Source organism: Morus notabilis, unplaced genomic scaffold, assembly GCF_000414095.1.
Source record: "Morus notabilis unplaced genomic scaffold, ASM41409v2 Scaffold73, whole genome shotgun sequence".
Lineage (NCBI taxonomy): Eukaryota > Viridiplantae > Streptophyta > Magnoliopsida > Rosales > Moraceae > Morus > Morus notabilis.
In genome coordinates this window covers 629,584-649,805 of record NW_010358777.1, presented here as the reverse complement: position 1 = coordinate 649,805, position 20,222 = coordinate 629,584, and the positions used below count along the sequence as shown (strand labels likewise).

At 31.3% G+C, this 20,222-nt stretch overlaps 1 protein-coding gene across 3 annotated transcripts; it reads right to left on the bottom strand.

Annotated features, from left to right (window-relative positions):
• Positions 1-7,879: 7,879 nt before the first annotated feature.
• LOC21409136 lies at positions 7,880-12,804 on the bottom strand. Of its 3 annotated transcripts, none has more exons than XM_024162496.1 (6): positions 12,404-12,804; positions 11,642-11,702; positions 10,418-10,481; positions 9,420-10,210; positions 8,191-9,050; positions 7,880-8,098 (listed from the first exon to the last, which is right to left on the bottom strand). In XM_024162496.1, the coding sequence occupies exons 3-6, from the start codon at positions 10,425-10,427 to the stop codon at positions 7,990-7,992; spliced, it is 1,770 nt and encodes a 589-aa protein (XP_024018264.1). In that variant the 5' UTR covers positions 10,428-10,481; positions 11,642-11,702; positions 12,404-12,804; the 3' UTR covers positions 7,880-7,989. The 3 variants fall into 3 exon arrangements, with proteins under 3 accessions (XP_024018264.1, XP_024018266.1, XP_024018265.1); XM_024162498.1 differs by lacking the exon at positions 12,404-12,804 and adding an exon at positions 12,280-12,348; XM_024162497.1 differs by lacking the exon at positions 12,404-12,804 and adding an exon at positions 11,956-12,074.
• Positions 12,805-20,222: the final 7,418 nt, after the last annotated feature.

Genomic DNA, 20,222 nt, shown 5'->3' with positions numbered 1-20,222 from the left:
ACTTTCTTCAATCAATAGCAAATAGGAGCCTTTTCACAGGAATGAAAAGCTAAGAGGACTTGAGTTGGAAAAAAAAAATCTCAAAATTTTGTTGTTGGAGAAAACTTCAACCTGATTCACTGTCCGAAATTGAGTATAAAAAAAATGATACAAAAAGACATTTTTCAACCTTTTTCATTATATTGCTGAGTGTTAAAATATAAAATTTATAGTCGTCTAAAAAAATTTTGAAAATTTATCTTTTTTAAAAAAAAATTAAAATTTATGGGGCGATACAGCGATAAGCACCACATATAGAAAGATTTAAAAAAAAAAAATTTAAATGAAGAAGATATTTAAATTGAAATTTATAAAAATCGAAAAAAAATAATAATAACAGTGCGTGTTTACATTGCGGGGACTGAGTCGCAAAAGCTAAATAAAATTGGAGAGAAAAATTTATCCTTAAAAACCAAGTTGGCGTCCTTCAGAACTTCAATCATCATGAGAAATTTCTACCAAACAAATTTTAAATATATATAAAACATAATCTTATTAGCTAGTCATCTCGTACAAATAGAAACAAATAGAATCATTAATAATTGTTATATGATTTGATGTAGTATATAAAATTTAAAAATCACTATTATATATACAAAGCTACTGCGAAATCACGCTATTCTTAAAATGTTTCAAAAATTAGTTACATTTTAAATTTCTTCTTATAAATTATTTCTGTGTAATCTTTTACTTTCTTCTATTATATATCTATATCGACAAATTTCATGCAAAATTAAAGTTTCGCCCGAACAAACAATTATTTATTGGCTTTTAAGCAAATCACATCGTTTATGGTGCTGCTGCTAATCCGATTAATAAACATGCATGGTATATGCTTTCACTACTACGTGGAAGACAACGGATTGATTGCGAACTTCAAAACTCTACGTCCAATAACTTCTGGGGAAAATGAAAACAAAATTTCATGCCCACGAACATGTTATAGTATCCATGTCAAGCCAGTTAATTAGAAAAAAAAAATTTATAATGATAAAAGTAGTGATGTTTAACTATCGCTCTGATGTATTCCAATCAATTTAATCAGTGGCAAATAGCGGGTACAATATGTTGGATCATCAAATAGCCAAGTTTTAGATTATTCTACTTAATTATGTGCTAAAAATAATTGATACTTGATGATGATTAAGAATGTTGACTATTGAGTATGGTTAGATTATATGTTAACTTAATCTTGTTAAGAGAGAATAGAGAATTTGGTCAGATTATTTCAGTCGGCAAACTTAATCTAAACTTTAATTATATGGCATAATTTCCTTAGGGGAATGATCGTACCTATAATCACATATTGAAAATGCTCCTTTCTACATTAATTAGTGTCTTAAACATTAGATTAGTGGTGAGCTGTACTCGATTAATGTGAATGCTGACATGTACTTTACATAGCATTACTACTGTAATATTCCATTACCATCATGCAATTTAGGTCACACGAGAAGACCTCCACCCAATTACCAACCAAGACGTGACTATGATACACACACACACACACACACACACACACACACACACACACATATATATATTTATATATATATCTATATATTTGCATGATGGGAATTGCAAATATCACCATTAACATTAAAAGGCATACATATCTAGTTAATTATATATCTATTGATCTAATTATGCCACCGATGGCTGCAGTCTGGCTGTACCCAATTGAAATATATGTTAGAGGACTACTAATAACCAATACTAGAGATGGAAAATCACTTACACATTTCTACCAACTTGTATGTTTTACGTTGACGGTTTTACTCATCTACCAATCTTGACACCTAGCATATATAACAATTTGGGATTGATTTTTTGTAGGCCATAAAAGTGATTCTGGGAGAATTTCAGTAAGATGATTATTGGAGTTTGGTAAACCTACTTTTTTAGCAAGATTATTTTATAATTTGTTTGTCTTAGAAAATAATCTTTAGAAGCAAATCTGTCTCATAACTAAGGGTGTGAATTTATCGCTAAACTAAAAGTATAATAGAAAAAAAGCGTTCACAACTAAATATTTAAAGTTATTAGGTTATATGAGACCTTTAGGCGCACATAATAATTAAGTAGGTTGAACTGATAATTGATGATATGGCTCCGCTTTTAGTAGTAAATGAATTGACTTTTTTTATAACTTTTATTTTTTTCACATCCCTAGTTTTGTGCAAATTTTTTGTTTATAAAGTTCAAAAACCTCACAAATGGATCAAAGTTTTTTTTTTTCTCGATTAAACGCCCTGGCTGACAAGGTACATGTGCAACACGTACGGCAAGCAATACAAGCATCGTGTCTACGGACAAAACGAAACACACCCACTTTTAGTACAACACAAACAAATCTTGTTTACTACAATCTCAATTATCACATTACATTAATATATAATTGGGTTCCACCACCAAAAACAATAATATTCGTTCGTTACTTGTGAGACCCCAGTTTCGAAACATGTTGGGCTCTGTAACCTCATTTGACTAGTACTAAGTACCAACAACAAAGTTCAAATCTACTACACATAACATGAGAACATAACAATTCTTGAGAAATGCCGACATAGTAAAGGCGTTTGGTAGAGTCAAAGTTAGTAGCAAATTTAGCAAAATGTCGGCCACAAAAGTGAGCTAATTAATTAATTTTTAGCTCGACACATTCCTCGTTTTCCTAATATTACGTACAACAACATTTCTTTTTAATCTTGAAAACTGTAGTGTATTCCAAAAGTAGTACTTTTTGGATCATAATATCTTTAAAATATATATTATGCAAAAGGCAGGTTTCATGGAGTACGATCACGAACCGGGACGGACTTGTTGTGTATGGGACGCCGTCGTCTGACTCGCGAATAGTCCATGGTGAAGAAATTTGATTCGTCGCCGGTTCCCTCCGCCGTCGACCATTCTTGCCATGTCCCTTTGCTTCCATGCACTACCGCTACCACTTTTTGTTCCTTATTTTGGTGCTTGTCGCCTACAAAAGTTGATCATGTTTCGTTTATTAGAGGTAAAAGAAACGATAAAATAGTACACAACAAAATAGGAACTTAACGTTGGGTTTGGAATATATAATGTGTGTGTGTGTGTGTGTGTATATATAAGGAGACTACGTACAAGTGGAGAAGTACTGTATATATCTATATCTATATCTATACGCACTTAAACTCTAGATCATCTTAGTCCTATGTCTATCAAGTATCAAGATATTATTAATTCATGTATTTAGATCGTACTATAATGCAAAGAGTACTATCGGTACCTATAGAGCAAGATTTTATATATACACATATATTTATCAACTGGACTAGTATAGGGGAAGTAATCTACAATATGGTTTCACTAAAAAGATCAAGCATCATCACAAGAAGAAGAGGAAGAAGAGCTACTAGAAGAAGGAATAGACTTTGTAAGCAGAAAGAGAAGTTGTGTAAATATATACTTGAGGTCGTTAATATATAATATATATAGTTACATAGACGTACGCTAAGCACAAGTATATATATATATATATATGTATGTATGTGTGTGTTTGTATATGTGTGTGTGTGTGTGTGTGTGTGTGTTTTCATGAATAATGATCACCTAGGACGTCTTTCTTCTTGTTAGACTTGGAGTCTGAAATTGCCCGCCCTACAACCTGGTTTTCAGATGAAAAACATTGTTATGATTTGGTGTATATGCATGAGAAGATTCTTCTGCGCTTTTGGTAAGGATTTTCTTACGCTAACTTCTTCATTGATTCTAAGCTTCCTTGAGAATGTAGGTACATCAGAAGGCTGCACTAGTTCATTTTTTGCTGCTGATGAAGAACACAAAAGCATTATTTAGGATACGATTTCATTATTACCATTGTATGGAAAGAGCCACTGCAGAGAGAGAGAGAGAGAGATGATATATACCATGTTTAGAAGAAGACTGCAGCAATGGAATATGCAAGGAAGAGCATGGGGTAAACAAAGCAGAGAAGAGAATACATATCACAGTGATGAGTACTGCCATTAACCGCACCATTTAGTACTAATTTAGGTGAGTAAGACTTTGATCAATGAGACACTTACTAATTTTATGGGTTTAGGCTGGAATTTATATCAACGGAAGAGAGAGAGAGAGAGAGAGAGAGAGAGAGAGCATACACAAAGCACAAAGCGAAGAGTTCCAACACAAGTGGATGAAAACTGTTAAAATTCCCTTTTAAGAAGGCCTCACTCCTTTATAATTAAAAAAAAAAATGGGAGTGAGAGAGAAGGAAAAAAAAAAAAAAAAGTTTACAAGATTTTTGTCAGATTCATACAAATCACACTATTTAGGTTGCTGTTTTTGTTATCTACTACAGTAGCGGTGGGACCCCTTGGTTTCTTCTCTTGCCACTGCCAGCAATTCTCATATTATGTGTTGCAATTCTATTATGTATTGCAATGTTGCAATACACATAAACACATAATCCTCAAAAGTAACTTTATCCTTTCTACCCAATGGTATTGGAGAATTCCAATATGACGTGTTTTGGTTCTGTCATACATTATTCCTACTTCCGCATAGCTAAAATGTTCTCCTAAAATGTAATAACATCACTCATTACAGCTCATGTAGCACAAACGGAAAAACAAAAAACAAAAAAAAAAAAGCATTCAATTTCGTAAGTTGATTTATGGTACATGTGTAAGCACGAAAGAAAATGATAAGATGGGCATCTATATATATCTATAGCTATATAAAGAAGAGAGAATGATGTGAAATGAGTTTTGTTCTTCAACCTCTAATCCAATGGTCACCACAAATCAATTCTTTTTTTTTATTTTAAATACAATGGTCAAGATTTCTCCACATAGATTAGGTATTTTTCTTACACCTCATGCTTCAATGTATAAAGAAGTGAAAATGAAGAGTAATGAAATGAGTACTTTAACCTCTTTTCCTACCATTATATTATTTTATTGTTTCATTTTATTTTCTGTAACCTTGTTTGCGTAGCTTTTTGAATTTGAATACAATTGTTCAACTTTTTATTCTAATACTGTTAATATATTAATAATATTTTATGCTAATATATTTGATCTTTTACATTAATATTACTTTATATTATATTAATATATGTATCAAATATTAGATATGTTAATACATTTAAAGTGCATTTGCTAATATATTTATTGGTTGGGATATTATGATAATATTAATTGAATTTTAATATTCATTTTTAAACATAAACCCAATAATTTTAACTGTTTGGTACATTAATATTCTTATAATTGACTAATAATATTATGTAAATGCTAATATTAACACGAATATCAATTAGTGGAGTCAACATTTACTTAACACTCTATTTTTATGTTAACATTTTTCTTCACAGAATATTAAAAAGATTATGCCAATTACTAATGTTAACAGAATATGAATAAAATTATTACTTCAATCTTTTTTTTTCTCTATGTTTGGACAATGTGTTTTTTTTTTTTTTTTTTACTTGAAAGTACAAAGTGTCGTAGGCACAATCCGAAATTAGTACCTATAGAAAAACCAATACTCTAGGGTGTAAATCATTGACAAATAAATCACGGGAGAAATAAGAAAATAGGCCAAGACTTAAGATGAATTAAAATTAATAGGCTAATAGTTTACATAAGTTAATAAATAGGCCAAATTACTGTTTTCGTCCATAACTTGTCTGGTTATGAACCATAACATAACCAGACAAGTTATTGTCCATTATTCACGGTTTTTGTCCATAACTTGTCTGGCTATGAACCATAACTTGACAAGTTTGTCTATAACTTATCTAGTTATGAACCATAACTTGACAAGTTATGGCCTATTAATTTCTATAACTAAAAGTTTGCCTATATACTTTCTTAAACTTTTCATATTGGCCTATTTTCTACTATTTCTGATAAATCAACCTAGCAAAGTATGTAGTGACATTTTTTAGGGCCCGCTTCAAATCAGATAGTTTGAAATAAAATTCAAATTTTTTGGAGAAAAAACAAAGAAAATTGCTGAATTTATCTTTAAAAGTGAATAGATCTGGATTTTTACCCTTTAGTACTTTGATTAGTACATTTTTGTTAATATAGTTATTTGACTAAAAATAATACTAATCAAGATTAAGGACTAAAAATTAAGACCCGTGTATTTTTAAGATATATTTGTCAAGATTTCTTGATAAAACACTGTAATAAAACCATTTGAACCGAGATTTAAATTTCTTTACTAAACATGCTCTTATACAGTGTGAAGTCTATAACTCTTTTTATTAATAAAAAATAAAAGCATTATAATTCGAGTCTTGATAGATGCACGCGCACCCATCTAACTACTTAAACTAATCTCACGTGGCAATTTTAGGTCGTTACATTAATACAAAAAAGTTGACATATCAAATACTAGTTAGATATAGAAACAGGATTAACTATTGTAATGTTCCGTTTTATTCTTGTACGATTGTCTTTCCTACAACGCGTTTTCGTCTTCTTTTGGTTCTTTAATCAACATGTGTTTGCTTACACAGAAAGGGTTCTGAATGCAGTTTTTATTTATCCTTTCCCCTTTCTTTCTATACATGCAAATGCAATACTTGTGGGTTAAAATCGTTCATTCATGATACTAAGGTTCGTTTGATTGGAAGATTCAAATCATGTGATTCGAACCATTTTCGATTTACGTATATTTTTTGTGAGAGAAAATACTATAGAGAACCACGAATCATGATTCGAATCAGGGAACGAATCCCTCTATCAAACGCCCCCTATTATATTCAACCAACCGTGCAGACAAAGTAAACGGGAAATTATTAAAAGCCTTCCGTTTCTTTTTTCTTGAAATATAGATATATCCTTTCGAATTTAAAATTTACTTTATATTCTCCCTTCCCCACTATCCCTTAGTTGTTTAGTTAGAGAAAAAAAAAATTGTGTAATTTAGTGAGATTTAAAAGATATCTTAAACTCAAAAGAATTTTTTGTATTTCATAAATTTACGAAGGCATCAATTAAAAGTCAGGTCTAACATTTAAATTTATTTACAACTAATTTTAAGTTTTTGCATTTTATAAATATATGAAAGCATTTATAACAAATGCGGGTTTAATATTTACATTTATTTACGAACAATTATATAGATCAATTAGCCAAAGAGTAATTTTCTCATCTCAGGTAGTACAAAATTTGATATGATCCTACCGAACGACAAAATTCCCTTGGGAAGAAATTTACAAATAAGTGATTTATTTTTCTCGGTAGTATTTGACCATGACTGAACTGTTGAAGATATGATCACAGAGAGCCAATACCATGTAGACAATTAGCCAAAAAAAAAAACCAACAAACCCCTGGCAGTTTCGAGAGATGAGAAAATTACTAACTTACGAATACATAGATCTTAATTTTTACCTGTTACTCTTGATTAATACTCTTTTAACAAATATAATTATTACACTAAAAGAATATTAAGGGGCTAAGTATTTATCTTCTTTCCCCTTTAGAAAATTACTTGATATATAACACGGGTCGATATTCAATTGAGGCCAGCCCTTCAAAATTGACAAGGAGGGAAAAAAGTGCTTTTATTACGACATTCATTGAAATAAAACGCGAGTTTTCTTATTAGATGTTTTGATTCTTTTGAACAAGAGGCACCCTCAAAGCAGTATTGTAAGGTATATTTATAAACTATGGGCAAACCAGTAAAGATAATTGAGCAATGGATGACATACATGGGTTGTGGAAATTGGTGCAGATGGGAAGGGTAAAAAAATATTGCTTACACCGCAACTACTGGCATGATGATGATGATGATGAAGAAGAATAAGAAAAGCAAGAAACTGCAAACCTAGTGCACATTACACACCAATACACAGGGAGAGGTGATGTGTATAGCAATAATATGATCAAATAACATTAAGAAAATTTTGACTTTAAAAAAATATATATAGATGGGGGACCAAAGGAATTAGAATCTACAGCATAGAATGCCTTGCCTCCAACCCCTATGTTTCCGGAAATGTCTTCGGTCGGCTTTTGCCATTCTAACTGGACTGCTGTTCCATTCAGACTGTAATCTGCATGACCAAGAACAGAAAAACCGTTTTGATTTGAAATGTTCAAAGCCAAATATGGATCAAGAACTAGAAAGATGGTTGCTAGTATTTACACGGGGAAGGCAAAGGAACGAGTGCTGGTTGTGCTGCTGTCTGATCGAAGAGAGATGCTGCCCGAATAAGGTATAGGCCCGGAATAATTTATGCGACCTGACAAAGGCCCCGCCGCAGAGAAACTGGACTCTCCCACACCGTATTGGAAATGGCCCGAAACAACCTGTGAACCGGATATCCCATCTACAACCATGGGTGTATCTGGAGTTTCACAACATAATGTGTCAGTACTTGGCAGACCCTCCTCTCTGGCCGTGACATGTTGAAGAGAACTCGAAACTTTCTGCAACCCGGAAGTATCATCGTTGACCGATGAAGTATTGGGAGTTTCAACGCAAGTACAGACACCATTTTGAGGAACCTCCTCTCTCGCTACTTCATGTTGAGCGTTACTTGGAACAATTTGTGCGTTGGCACTTCCATCTTCAACCACGGACATATTTTGAGTTTGACCACATTCATGGACGGCATTTTGGAAACAATCCTCTCTGGTTCCCGTTAGAGGTGACGAATCGTGTTGAACTTGGCTCGAAACAAACTGCATATTAGTCGTCACGTCGTCAACTGTGGAAATATTTTCAGTTTCAAGGCGTTCAGATATGCCATTTTGAGGACACTCTTCTTTGGCAACAGGTACAGTTGCTAAAGATCTGAAATCAAAAGTAATCCTTCTTTTCTCCACCTTACTATTGTAAGCCAAGTCATTAGGAAGACTGCTGCCACTTTTTGATTCTTTAGCTTCAGAAACGGGAACGGGTATTGCCAATGCTTCCTCACTGCTATTACTCAACTTCTCAGCTGCCAAATCGAAACCCGGACTGATTGTGTTTGTTGTTTCACTTGCTTTGTCCCTTGATATCTGCATTGAAGACGCAACCAAATACATCATAATCTAGACTCTAGAACATAAAAAGTTTACAACTTCGAATTCACTTCCAGCAAAAATCTTTCTCAAGTCGCAGCATAAAAAAAACAGTTTTGCCGCAGATAAGTACAACAACCTCCAAATTGTCATGTCAGAAAAGTAATATAAGAAATAAAAAATTTAATATTTGGGTAACTGTCAAAATCCTTTTATGACCCTGACATTACAGCTTCTTGTAAGTAAAATTATTGCAACATTAAACACTACACTTAAATCCTGAACTCCTTCATTTCACAACCATGAAATGGTGCATGAGCTAGCCAAATAAGATTTCATCGAGCATATTGGCTAAGAGATGCATACCTGAACTTGCGCAGCCGCATCACCATCCCAACTAGGAGACCAGGGGTGAGAATTATCCGCTCCCAACTCTTTCATCAGAATTGCATTCTCAGGAAATACCTTATCTTTGGAAATATCATTTTCAATCTTGTCTGTTGCATCGCAATTTCCTTCACCTTGCTGCATAAAATCCTTGGGCTCAAGAACATTAATGAACTCCTTTTCTGATTCAGTTTTCGTCAAAGAATTCAAACCATTTGGACTGGCAGCACCAATATCTACACGTCCTTTGTTGAGTTGTGAATTTTGATCCTGATCAGGAAAAACAAAGGTGCAAAGACTTTTCATATCTGCACCACTCTCAAACAAGATATTGTCCAGGGCAGGTACTCCCTCATCGATGCAGATATCCTTGACTGAATTGTAGCTACTCTCTCTGTAACAAACTTGGAATTCTGGCATTTCACATTCTGTAACACTTTTGTCAGTGTAATCGTCCGATCCCTTTTCTAATGATTCTATTTCCAGTGAAGATTTAGCAAATGGAACCCCAAAGTTTTTGACTTCATATTCCTTGCAATTTTTGAAATTAACTTCGGATCCAGCCACGCCATCTCCATCACCCATCACATAGAGTAATTGAGTTGTATCCTTCTCATTGTCCTTAAAAGCACTCGCGCACCTATTTTGAGTTTCCTTTGTAACATTTCCTGACTTTAACCCAATGGAGTCGTGAGAGAGGTCATTGTAGCCAAATGATTTGGGATCAGACTTGTGGCCTAGGGTTATGTGGCCGAACACCGGTTCTCTTTCTGCAACACATCAGAATTCCCAAGTTGACGAACTTTGTAAAGGTAACTTGAAAATACATCAAAAGTTTTACATCAAAACTAAAAAGATTAGTCAAAAGGCCAAGAGAGTTATTTCCCATCTAACTAACAGAAGGAATTCTTCAATAAACACAAGGGTACTAATTTTAATGCCTGACACCATAAATAAAGAAGTCAAATGTTACTTACCAAGTTTCATAGTTTATATATGGCAAATGACCGGAGAATCTTCAGAGCTATTCAAGCATGGATTCTGCCCAATAAAATGCATGAAGCTAGGTTAAAGGCAACTAAAGACGACCAACTTTGAATAAGAACAAATATTTATAAAGATACTTTCTTTCATCACTAGCTCTGAATTAACAAAATTTAATTAGCCTAAAGTAAAGATGTGGCACAACACAAAAGGCAGACATGGAACCACAAAACTCGTCACATTGACAGCGAGCGGTTGAGAACAGTGGCAAACAACAAAGAAATATACAACCAGACTTCTGCTACAATAATTGACACCCACTATCAAAAATAAATAAATAAATACTATTACAAAGTAATTCGTTAGCAAACTGAGTTATGGGCAGTTTCCATGGCTGGGTATCTAATTTTTTTATTTGTTTTATATGGAAGAAAAAGGGTTTAAAAACGATGGTGATGGCGTATTACAACTAAGAAGCAATATAGATCAACCAAAATATTAGAAAAAAGAAACACAAGTACTTAGCCATAATTTGCAGAGAAAAAAAAATCCCAATTCGCAACCACACTTTACAAACCAAACTAACTATATAATAAACAATAAGATTAACAAAAAAGTTTCAAGTATAGAAAAAACATTGAAAACAGGTGAGTGAATGTACTAGAACCCGTCTAGCTTCATTGTTGTTCTTCCAAACAACCCCCCTAACCAAAAGAAGAAAAAAGGGAAAAATAAAAAGAGGACGGACAAATAAAATGGCTCCAAGGGAAAAAATTTCGGCAAACAGTAGGGAATCTAAAGAGTCAGTTTCTCAGTGTGCAAAATGACGGGAAAAAATTGGAACTTTATTGAAAGCTTGAAATTATTGCTCAAAATTTTCAATCAAAACACAAGGCAACAAAACAAAACAAAGGTCGTCTTCTTACAAAATAACTCCCATCTTACTGTCAATTATATTTAAATAAGAAAAAAAAACTCCCATCTTTTTGTCCAGTAGCGATGATTATCAGAGCTAACCCTTTAAAAAAGAGAACCCAGACTTAAAAAAACAAGAAAAAAGTATGAGCTATAGTAGAAGTAGAAAAGTCGGTAAAAACCAAAACGAGAGAATAACAAAGATCTAAATCAGATCCCAAAACACAAAAACAAAAACCCAGAAAGAAATTTAATTCAAACAACTAATAGAACGAAAACATATTTGCGAAAATTCTTAGTACCTTCAGGACCATAAAAGATTGGTTTTGCAGTTTGCACCTTTCTCTGTCACCTTAAGAATCGCTGCAACCAAACATCACAACTTCAGAAAACCCAGTAAACAAAAGCTGAACTAAAAACGAAAACGAAAACAAAAACAGAGAAAAGAAAGAAAACCCTTTTAGCCCATGTTCTAGTAATCGTAATCCTGGCAAGTTCTTATTTTATTTCTTAAAAAAAAAAAAAAAAAACCCTTTTAGCCCATGTTCTAGTAATCGTAATCCTGGCAAGTTCTTATTTTATTTCTTTAAAAAAAATAAAAAAAAATAAAAAAAACCTTGATTTGTGGAGGAGAAAAGATAGAGAGCGTAGATACATAGAGCAGGTGAATTAAAGAGACGATTGGATCAGGGAACGAGAAAAGAGAGTGAAACTGAAAAGGAAAATAAATTTTGAGCAACAAGATGACGGAGATTTTGTATATAAACGTAGTAAAAAAATAATAATAAATGGAAAAAAACTGAGGACACCGCTTTTTCCCTAACTCTCTCAGCAATTAATTCTCTCCCAGAGAGAGAGAAACAAACGGCTTCTTTCAATTAATTAAGCATTCATTGTGAAAAAATAAATAAATAAATAAACCATCTCTTTCATCTCCCACCTTCTCTCTACTATACAAACTCATTTAATTTCACCACCAAATAACTTCCTCTTTCTATCTCTCTCTCGCTCTCTCACTCTTTCTCTCTCATGCAGATTGCAGACACAGTGTCAGAAAAACACACCATTTCCTTCACATTTATCGGCCTGTCCTCCACATCTCTGTTTTCCGTCACTTTCCCGCGAATCCTTTGGCTCCTCCAAAAAAAAAAAAGAAAAAACCAAACCAAAACAAAAACAAATCTCCTCTTTCCTTTGTCCCCGCTCCTCGGAGAAAATCGCTACGAAGCGCATCAGAGTTGCTGTTAAGAGAAGAAAAGAGAGAGAGAAGGCTCTGTTTTGTTTTGGTTCTCTGTTTCTGTCTGTATTGGCCGGAAAAGTACGGCGAAATGGGTTTTAGAGAAAAAATAAGGAAAAAAAAAAATTTTGTCAGAGTGGGGAAAATCAGAGGAAGTGAACAAAAGAAGGATCTGTGAGAGAGAATTGAGCTGGCTTTGCTTTCCGTTGACTAATACTATCCTTCTCGTCATCATTTCATCGCTAAGCTCATTAATCAATTTTTTAAATTTTTTTTTTCTTCTTCTTTTTTTTTTTTTTTTTTTAGTTTTTTGTGTTGTTAACTGGGTCCCAGTCCCACAACCATCTTAAGTTTCATCCCTTCCCTTCGAGGAGAAAACCCTGGTGGCTATCTTCCACGGCCGTCTTCACTGAAGTTGCCGTGAGCGCCAATTTTGTCACCCTTGGATCGATGATAGGAGGAAAAGAAACCTAATAGGCTAAGAGCCCTTCTGGATTGTTTTAGAGGCTGTTTTATTTTTTTTATTATTTTTTATTTTTTTAGAAGTTGCAGCTGGTCCGGGTTGATAAATCTTGTTTTTATTCAGCAGTTTTTTAAAATTATTGCCAAACAATAAAATTAGAGAAGTATCTTTTAGAGGCTGCTTTTATCTCTTTTTAAGAGGTTGTAATCTACTTTTGTCTAACAGTTTTTAAAAACTGCTCCGAAACAATAAAATTAGATAAATAAGTCATGAGTTGCTTTTACACAATTATATTTGTTGTTATTATTTAAATTTACTAAAAGAATCTCAATAATAAAACTTAATTCTCTTTTTAACCATTTTATTTTTATGCTAAATTAAAAATATTTTTAAATATTTATTTAAATTTTAAAATATGTTATAAATATACCATGTTAAATTTTACTCAATTATTTTTTATAATTTTCAAAATGTTTAAAGTAACAACCATGAATATTAAATTTAATATTTTATTTTTATAAATATTTAAATAATAAATTAATATATATATATATTTAATTATTTTAGTGTAAAAATATTATGAATATTAGTCTTAAAAATAAAAATAAAAATAACTATAAATATGTGTGCTAAATTACGTCAATTTTTAACTATAATACGTTTCCAAAGCAATTTTATACATAGTTTACTAAGCATATAAATTTCTGCTTCTGGTATTTATAGTAATTTTGAAAAAAATTTACTAAACACTATATGCTTTTGGTCACAGCAACTTGTAATTAACAGCATATCAACAACAAAAATTTTAATAGCACAATAATGTCAAACTAGCCCTAATACTTATGCGGTAGGACATATGATTCGTTAGAGATCGTGTTACATTGATTTAAATCTTTTGAAGTGCATATGTAGTGGATAAGGCTATTTTTCTCCACCTGTAAGAATTTCATTTTAACTGTTTGATTAATTTTTCAACTGTCTGATATGTAGTAGAAGTAGTGTCGTACATTATAAATTTTTTATATGAACATGTGTAGATCTAAACGTTAAAAAACTAGTTCAATGGTTAAAAACAATAATTTTTACTGGTATAGCAAAACAATCTTCTCTATTATAAAGATTCTCAATAAATAAATATCTTAAATTTTTTTTTTTTACTCATCAAATAAATATCTTAAATTTAATGGAATGTGAATATGTGATGAAAAATTATGGTGCGTGAATATAGGTTTGGCGGTATGAATAAAGTATATATCTTTTTCTTTTATTCTAAAAGGAAAAGGTATAACTTTTTTGACTATGCTTTTCATGGATTGAAAATTTAAAACAGGTGCTAGAAAATTTTAGGATATTTTACCAGATTCATTCTAGTTGTATTGGAGTTAAATAATATACAAAATTAACAAAATATAATGAAAAAAGATAATTTTTCTTTAAAATAATGTATGTATTGATTGTTCAATGATAAATAATTGGATTTTCATTAAGATGTACCAATTTTGCACATTATTTACTTTTATAATATGATTTATATATAGATTGGTGTTAAGAAACGTACAATATTAATAAATGTGTGTGTCTATTAACACCCATTTATTTACCTTTTACACATACATTCTTAAACCATCAATTATTTTACTTGTTACACCCTCTTAAAATTTTAAAAAAGTTCCTACAACTATATTTTTCCTATTTTACTTTTCACACACATTATTCAACCACTCCTCATTCTACTCGTTATAGCTCTCTTAAAATTTCAAAAAAGTCCATACAACTAAATTACCCCATTCCTTCAATTAAACTTTAATTTGTATCCTTTGTTCACCTGCCAACAAATAAATAACCCCTCTTTAAAAACAAATGTTTTATGAGTTTTATTTTCTATCACACTTCTTCTTATTATTATTTTTCCTTGAGAAATCCGAATGTTTTCCTTTTTTTTTTTATGTATGAACGTTTTACTTCTTTTTTTTTTTTCACAAATCCAATGTCTTACTTTTTTTAGGAATCAACATTTTGCTTATAAAGGTTGTACGAAATTGTTTTTTCTTCTAGTTGTACGTACACCCATTTTCAACAAACAAAGAAAATCTAGGAGCATAATATAAGATCATAAAAATTATTCTTGTCAAACATTAACGGGTGATTCAAAATGTCAAGATCTCAAAATAAACTGTAATATTTTTTGTGGTGTCCTAAAAAAATTACCGTACAAGAAATATATTAAGATACTATATCGAAATATTATCACTATAAAGATCAATTGTCTCCTTAGTTGCCACATTACGACCCCCAATGTTGAAACCTTTTTCCTTCTAATTTCCTGAGTCCATTGAATTAAAGCAGCTTTACCGTTAAATACTTATACATATTTAGAAACATTATCTCGTGATTTTAAAAATGTGTACAAAAAGAGAAAATAACTTATAATATCTAATTATTTTACCTCGTAAGTAATAATTTCAGTGATATAATCATATACGTACTAAAAAGAATGTTGTCCGCTTCAATAGATATTGATTTCTACAAAATTGTAAAAAAAAAAAAAAAAAAAAAAGGTTAGGAAACTAAAACTCAGAATTATATGATGTTCTTGTATAAAATGAATACCATAGTTGTAAATCTCGTAAAAATAAAAAGACCGATATATAACAAGCGATCTGTTGTAACAAAAAATGATTAAAATATCATTCGTTATGCTAGGTACAAAATAAGAAGTTTTTTTTTTTTTTTTTTCACTCACTCATTCCGTTATTAAAATTGATATTGAAGGCGCAAAAAAAAAACTTACGTATAACAGTGACATTAGAAAATCGTGATATTAGATACTACGACAAAGAAAACTATTAAATATGATTCATCATAATGTTAGATAATTATGATACTCAACGACAAAAGAACTAAAAACCCATAAAACTATGAGTTCTTCTCCTTTTTTTTTTTTTTTTCCTTTTTTGATGAATAAGCGTTCATTGAAAACACAAAGGCAGCCTTCTATACTTGCATGTAATCGTGGGTAAAAAAGTCATACAAGTTTGTGTCGAAGGTAATTACGATACCCAACGACAAAAGAACTAACACCCACAAAACCATGAGCGCAGTCTTCTATACTTGGCATTTAGTCGTGGGTAAAAAATTCAAACAAGTATGTGTAGAAGGCAATCATTTTTAAGAGAAAAAAAAATAAAAATCTAACCACGTACCTTTTTGTAGTGCGGCTCTTTTAAGAAGTCATTTATGTTCCTCTAAAAAATTAGGGCACAATAAATTTTAGAAGGCAATATATTTTCTTTTAATGGTGGGGTGTGTGTGGTGAGTATTTTTTTAAAAATATATTTTACTATTTTAATAATATTAAAAAAAAGGTGTGTACAAAGTATAAAAAAATTGTCAAACGCCGCCTTAATAAATATATGTTACTTAATACAAATGAAAACAAAAATGGTTAGTTAGCTTGTTCATTTTATATCACTAGTAAACTTTCTTCTTTCATTTATTATTTATTATTGAAAAAAATTATTCAACTTACTCTTAAAGTGCATAAATTTAAATTTTTATCCTTACGGTTTATCAATATTCTTTTGACTAATATAATTATTTGATTAAAAAATATATAAATTAAGAATAAGAAGTGTAAATCAAGACACATATAAGGATATTTGTCTATTTTCTTTATTTACTATTATTGTTGTATAAATAAGTCGTGAGAATTTATAGTTTATTTGGTTCGTACTTTTAAATTAGTGATTTTGATACATTTAGAGTGATCGGTGGAAATTTTTTTTTATTCAAATATTTCATGAGAGGAAAACAGTTAAGAGAATCAAAATTATATATTTAAATATATCAACCAAACGGGTTTAACGGGCACTTAAGTTTATCACTTTAGATGCGACCGCAGGGTATCAAAGCCGCGCTAGAAATCTGAAGCGGGCTTTTCTGGGATCATGGTAATGACTTTGATTGGATCACACGTGTCAGATGATTGTGCTGTTTTAGCTAACGTACGCCGGGAGGATCGGATACTACACCTTTTTTGTCGGTATTTGGGGGGGCTATATATAACGGAGCGGACATTAAAGTAATTTTGTTAGATTGTGGGTGTGAAGGAGTACTGTGTAGGACTTGCACGTACATTTGTAATTGAAAATTTTTGGGGCCAATGATTGTAAAACGAGGAATTAATTCTGGCTCCACACAGAAAAAGTTTCAATAGAATAAACGGGACTTTTGACATTGTGCTTAATTTTTTTCTTCTTTAATCCTGTATGTATGGACGAAATTTCACTTAATATTATTTCTTTCAATGATGGACATCCCAATATTTGTATATTTAATTGGTTAAAGTATATTGACTAATAATAAGTTGTTCAATATCGCCTAAACTTTACTACTCTTATTCTAGTGAGTGCTTCTCAAGTTGTAAATATTTTATTGGGGTTGTTTGTTTGAGTAGTTGTCTTTTACTTTCTATAAAGGCGATGCTGTTTGCGTCATATATGCATTGTTTATTGTTGATGTATTTTTATTTTTTATTTTTTTGTAATAACAGAGGTAGGTTTTTCATGTTCGAATTTTGTTTTATATATTTAAACCGTTTGACTTATTTCTCAACAGAATAAGTATATGTGTATTGTTATATTTGTTTCTTTGCAATGTTGTGTTTGCCTTAGTGCTATCGATTAACGGTTCTCGATCTATCAAAAGTATTCCATAAATTGTAAAGATATTATTTAAAGAGCTATATGTGTGCTCGAAACTAGGTGTACTGTCATTTTTCTTCTTGAGCGTCATTCTAATTTACTAGTTGAACCCATCATTGTTGATGTTTGAGACACCTTATATCCTAGGGTCATCAAGTTATTGAATGAAAATATCCATTAAAAGAAAAAGCCTCTTAGAACATTAGTAATTAGCTCCTTATAATATCCTTTGTTAATCATTAGGATTTATTTCTAAAAAAAAAAACCTCGATTGTCATGTGTTGAATTGCTCCCCCCACCTTGCAATGTTGTTTTAGTTCACTATAAGCCTTTTCTACCGCTCTGAGTTGGAGCACACATTTTTTAACTTAATTATTTACCACCTCAAAAGTTGGATGATGAGAAATGCCCTTAATTAGGGAAAAAAAAATGGATTAGAAACATAATAAATATTGTTTGGCTTCTATCATCCCCGTAACTCGAATTGAAGCTTTAACAAATATCATAATTAATGTTTAAACATATGCTACTCATATAATATGTACGAAAGATTGTGTAGAGCAAACAACCGAAATCTATTTAGATGATTGAGTTCCCTGCCCCTTATTATTGAAAGAAAAGGTGAAATCTTTACCACCTTTTTATCAATGTCCAAAGTTAATCCAATCCATGCAGTTGATGATTTCATCATGTTAAAACTTGTATTGCCGAACATTATTTGCTAAGTTTCAGTGCTTTCTCAAGTTCATATAGCCAAAACCCCTCGTATTGTTTTTTTTTTTTTTTTGGGGGTCTTAAAATACCTTAAAAAACTAATTAATTGAGCTATTACACTCCTTTATGTTGTTCCATTGACATGTGATAGGTTTTGTTAAAATATAAAACTATTGTTGACCCACCTCCTAATAGTTTAAGCTTTTGGGATGGATTGGTAAACTACCGTAGTATCAGAGCGGGAGGTCCTGAGTTCAAACCTCCGTAATTGCACTCTTTATCCCCATTTAAATTGTCATCACGTGTTGGGTCTTTAATATATCTCGGGCTTAAATATTCACGTGTTGGACTTTTCAATTAATTTATCCACACGATTGCTCATTGTTTAGTCCACACGTGAGGGGGAGTGTTAAAGTATAAAACTATTGTTGACCCACCTCCTAATAGCTTAAGCTTTTCGGATGGATTGGTAAATTAACAAGTTCTAATATAATTTTTTTTTTTTAAATAATGGATAGTTAGTTGTAACTTGCCGACTTCATCTTCCTCGAGTTAAGCATATAATATATATATATATATATATATATATAGATGCATGTATTACACATACATAATTGTTCATAGTTCTAAAACTTTAATAAAAAATTAACTGGGCATGACAAATGCCGTCACGTACTAGGAGTAATTTTAATGGCTTGTCTTTTCCATGGCGTTAGTTGTTATATATATTGTTCTGGGTTGAATGGTTTCTGTTTTAGGTTTTGTATGTCTTTTCCAGACAATGAAAAAGGCCAAGGACAAAGTTAGATGCTTATTTATTTTGAAGTGAAGGTGAGAGGCATTTCAACGGACTAGAATATATAATCAGGTGGGTGGGTAGGTCATTCTTTTTTTTTTTTTTTTGTCAATTTTTTTATCGCAAACTTTATTTTTTTCCCCAAATTGGCAAGGTAATCATGGACTTTTAATTTTAACAAAACTACTTATAATTTTAATAAAATGATACAAAATACCTCATTTTAAACTTTGGATAAAAATACCATCTCATACGTCCCAACAGCTTGATGAATAGTGAATATAATAATTTAATATATAAGAATAGAACACATCATATCATGTGCATACATATATTTTCTTCTAAATTTTAGAAGTCGTTCGCAATTTGAGGCAACGTTTTATTAAATTCATAAAATAGTTTTAAAAATAAAAATTTAAGAAATAATTTACCAATTAGTAAAAGTTCAAGTGCCACAGGTGCCAAGTGCCCCTTTTCATAAGTTGGAGTTCAAACTAAATTGCTTTTGCAAGAATACACATTTTGAAAATTATATAACATTAGAGATTTCTTTTTCTTTTTTTTTGAAATATATAATATGACACATGAGAACTTGCTTTTTCTCTTATCTACTTTCATCTTTTTTTTTTTTCATGCTTTATTTCCTAATCCTTATCTACCACCTTAGTTCTTTTTCTTGTGTGGGGTCAGCGGAATATTTCTTTAAATTATTATCACCTTTTTCTTTTTGTTCGAATATTGTTATTAGCTTTTGCACAAGCATAATGTAGGCATGTTAATTTGTTATTGCCTAATAATTTCATGACCATGTTCATTTTCAAATTGCAATCTTATTTTTTGTAGGAAATTAATCTTAAGTTTATTAACTTTAATGGTGAGCTCGCGTGGTTCGTTCACAAAATTATACACGCCAATAAGATTTAGAACCAAAAAAAAAAAAAAAAAAAAAAAAAAAAAAAAAAAAAAAAAT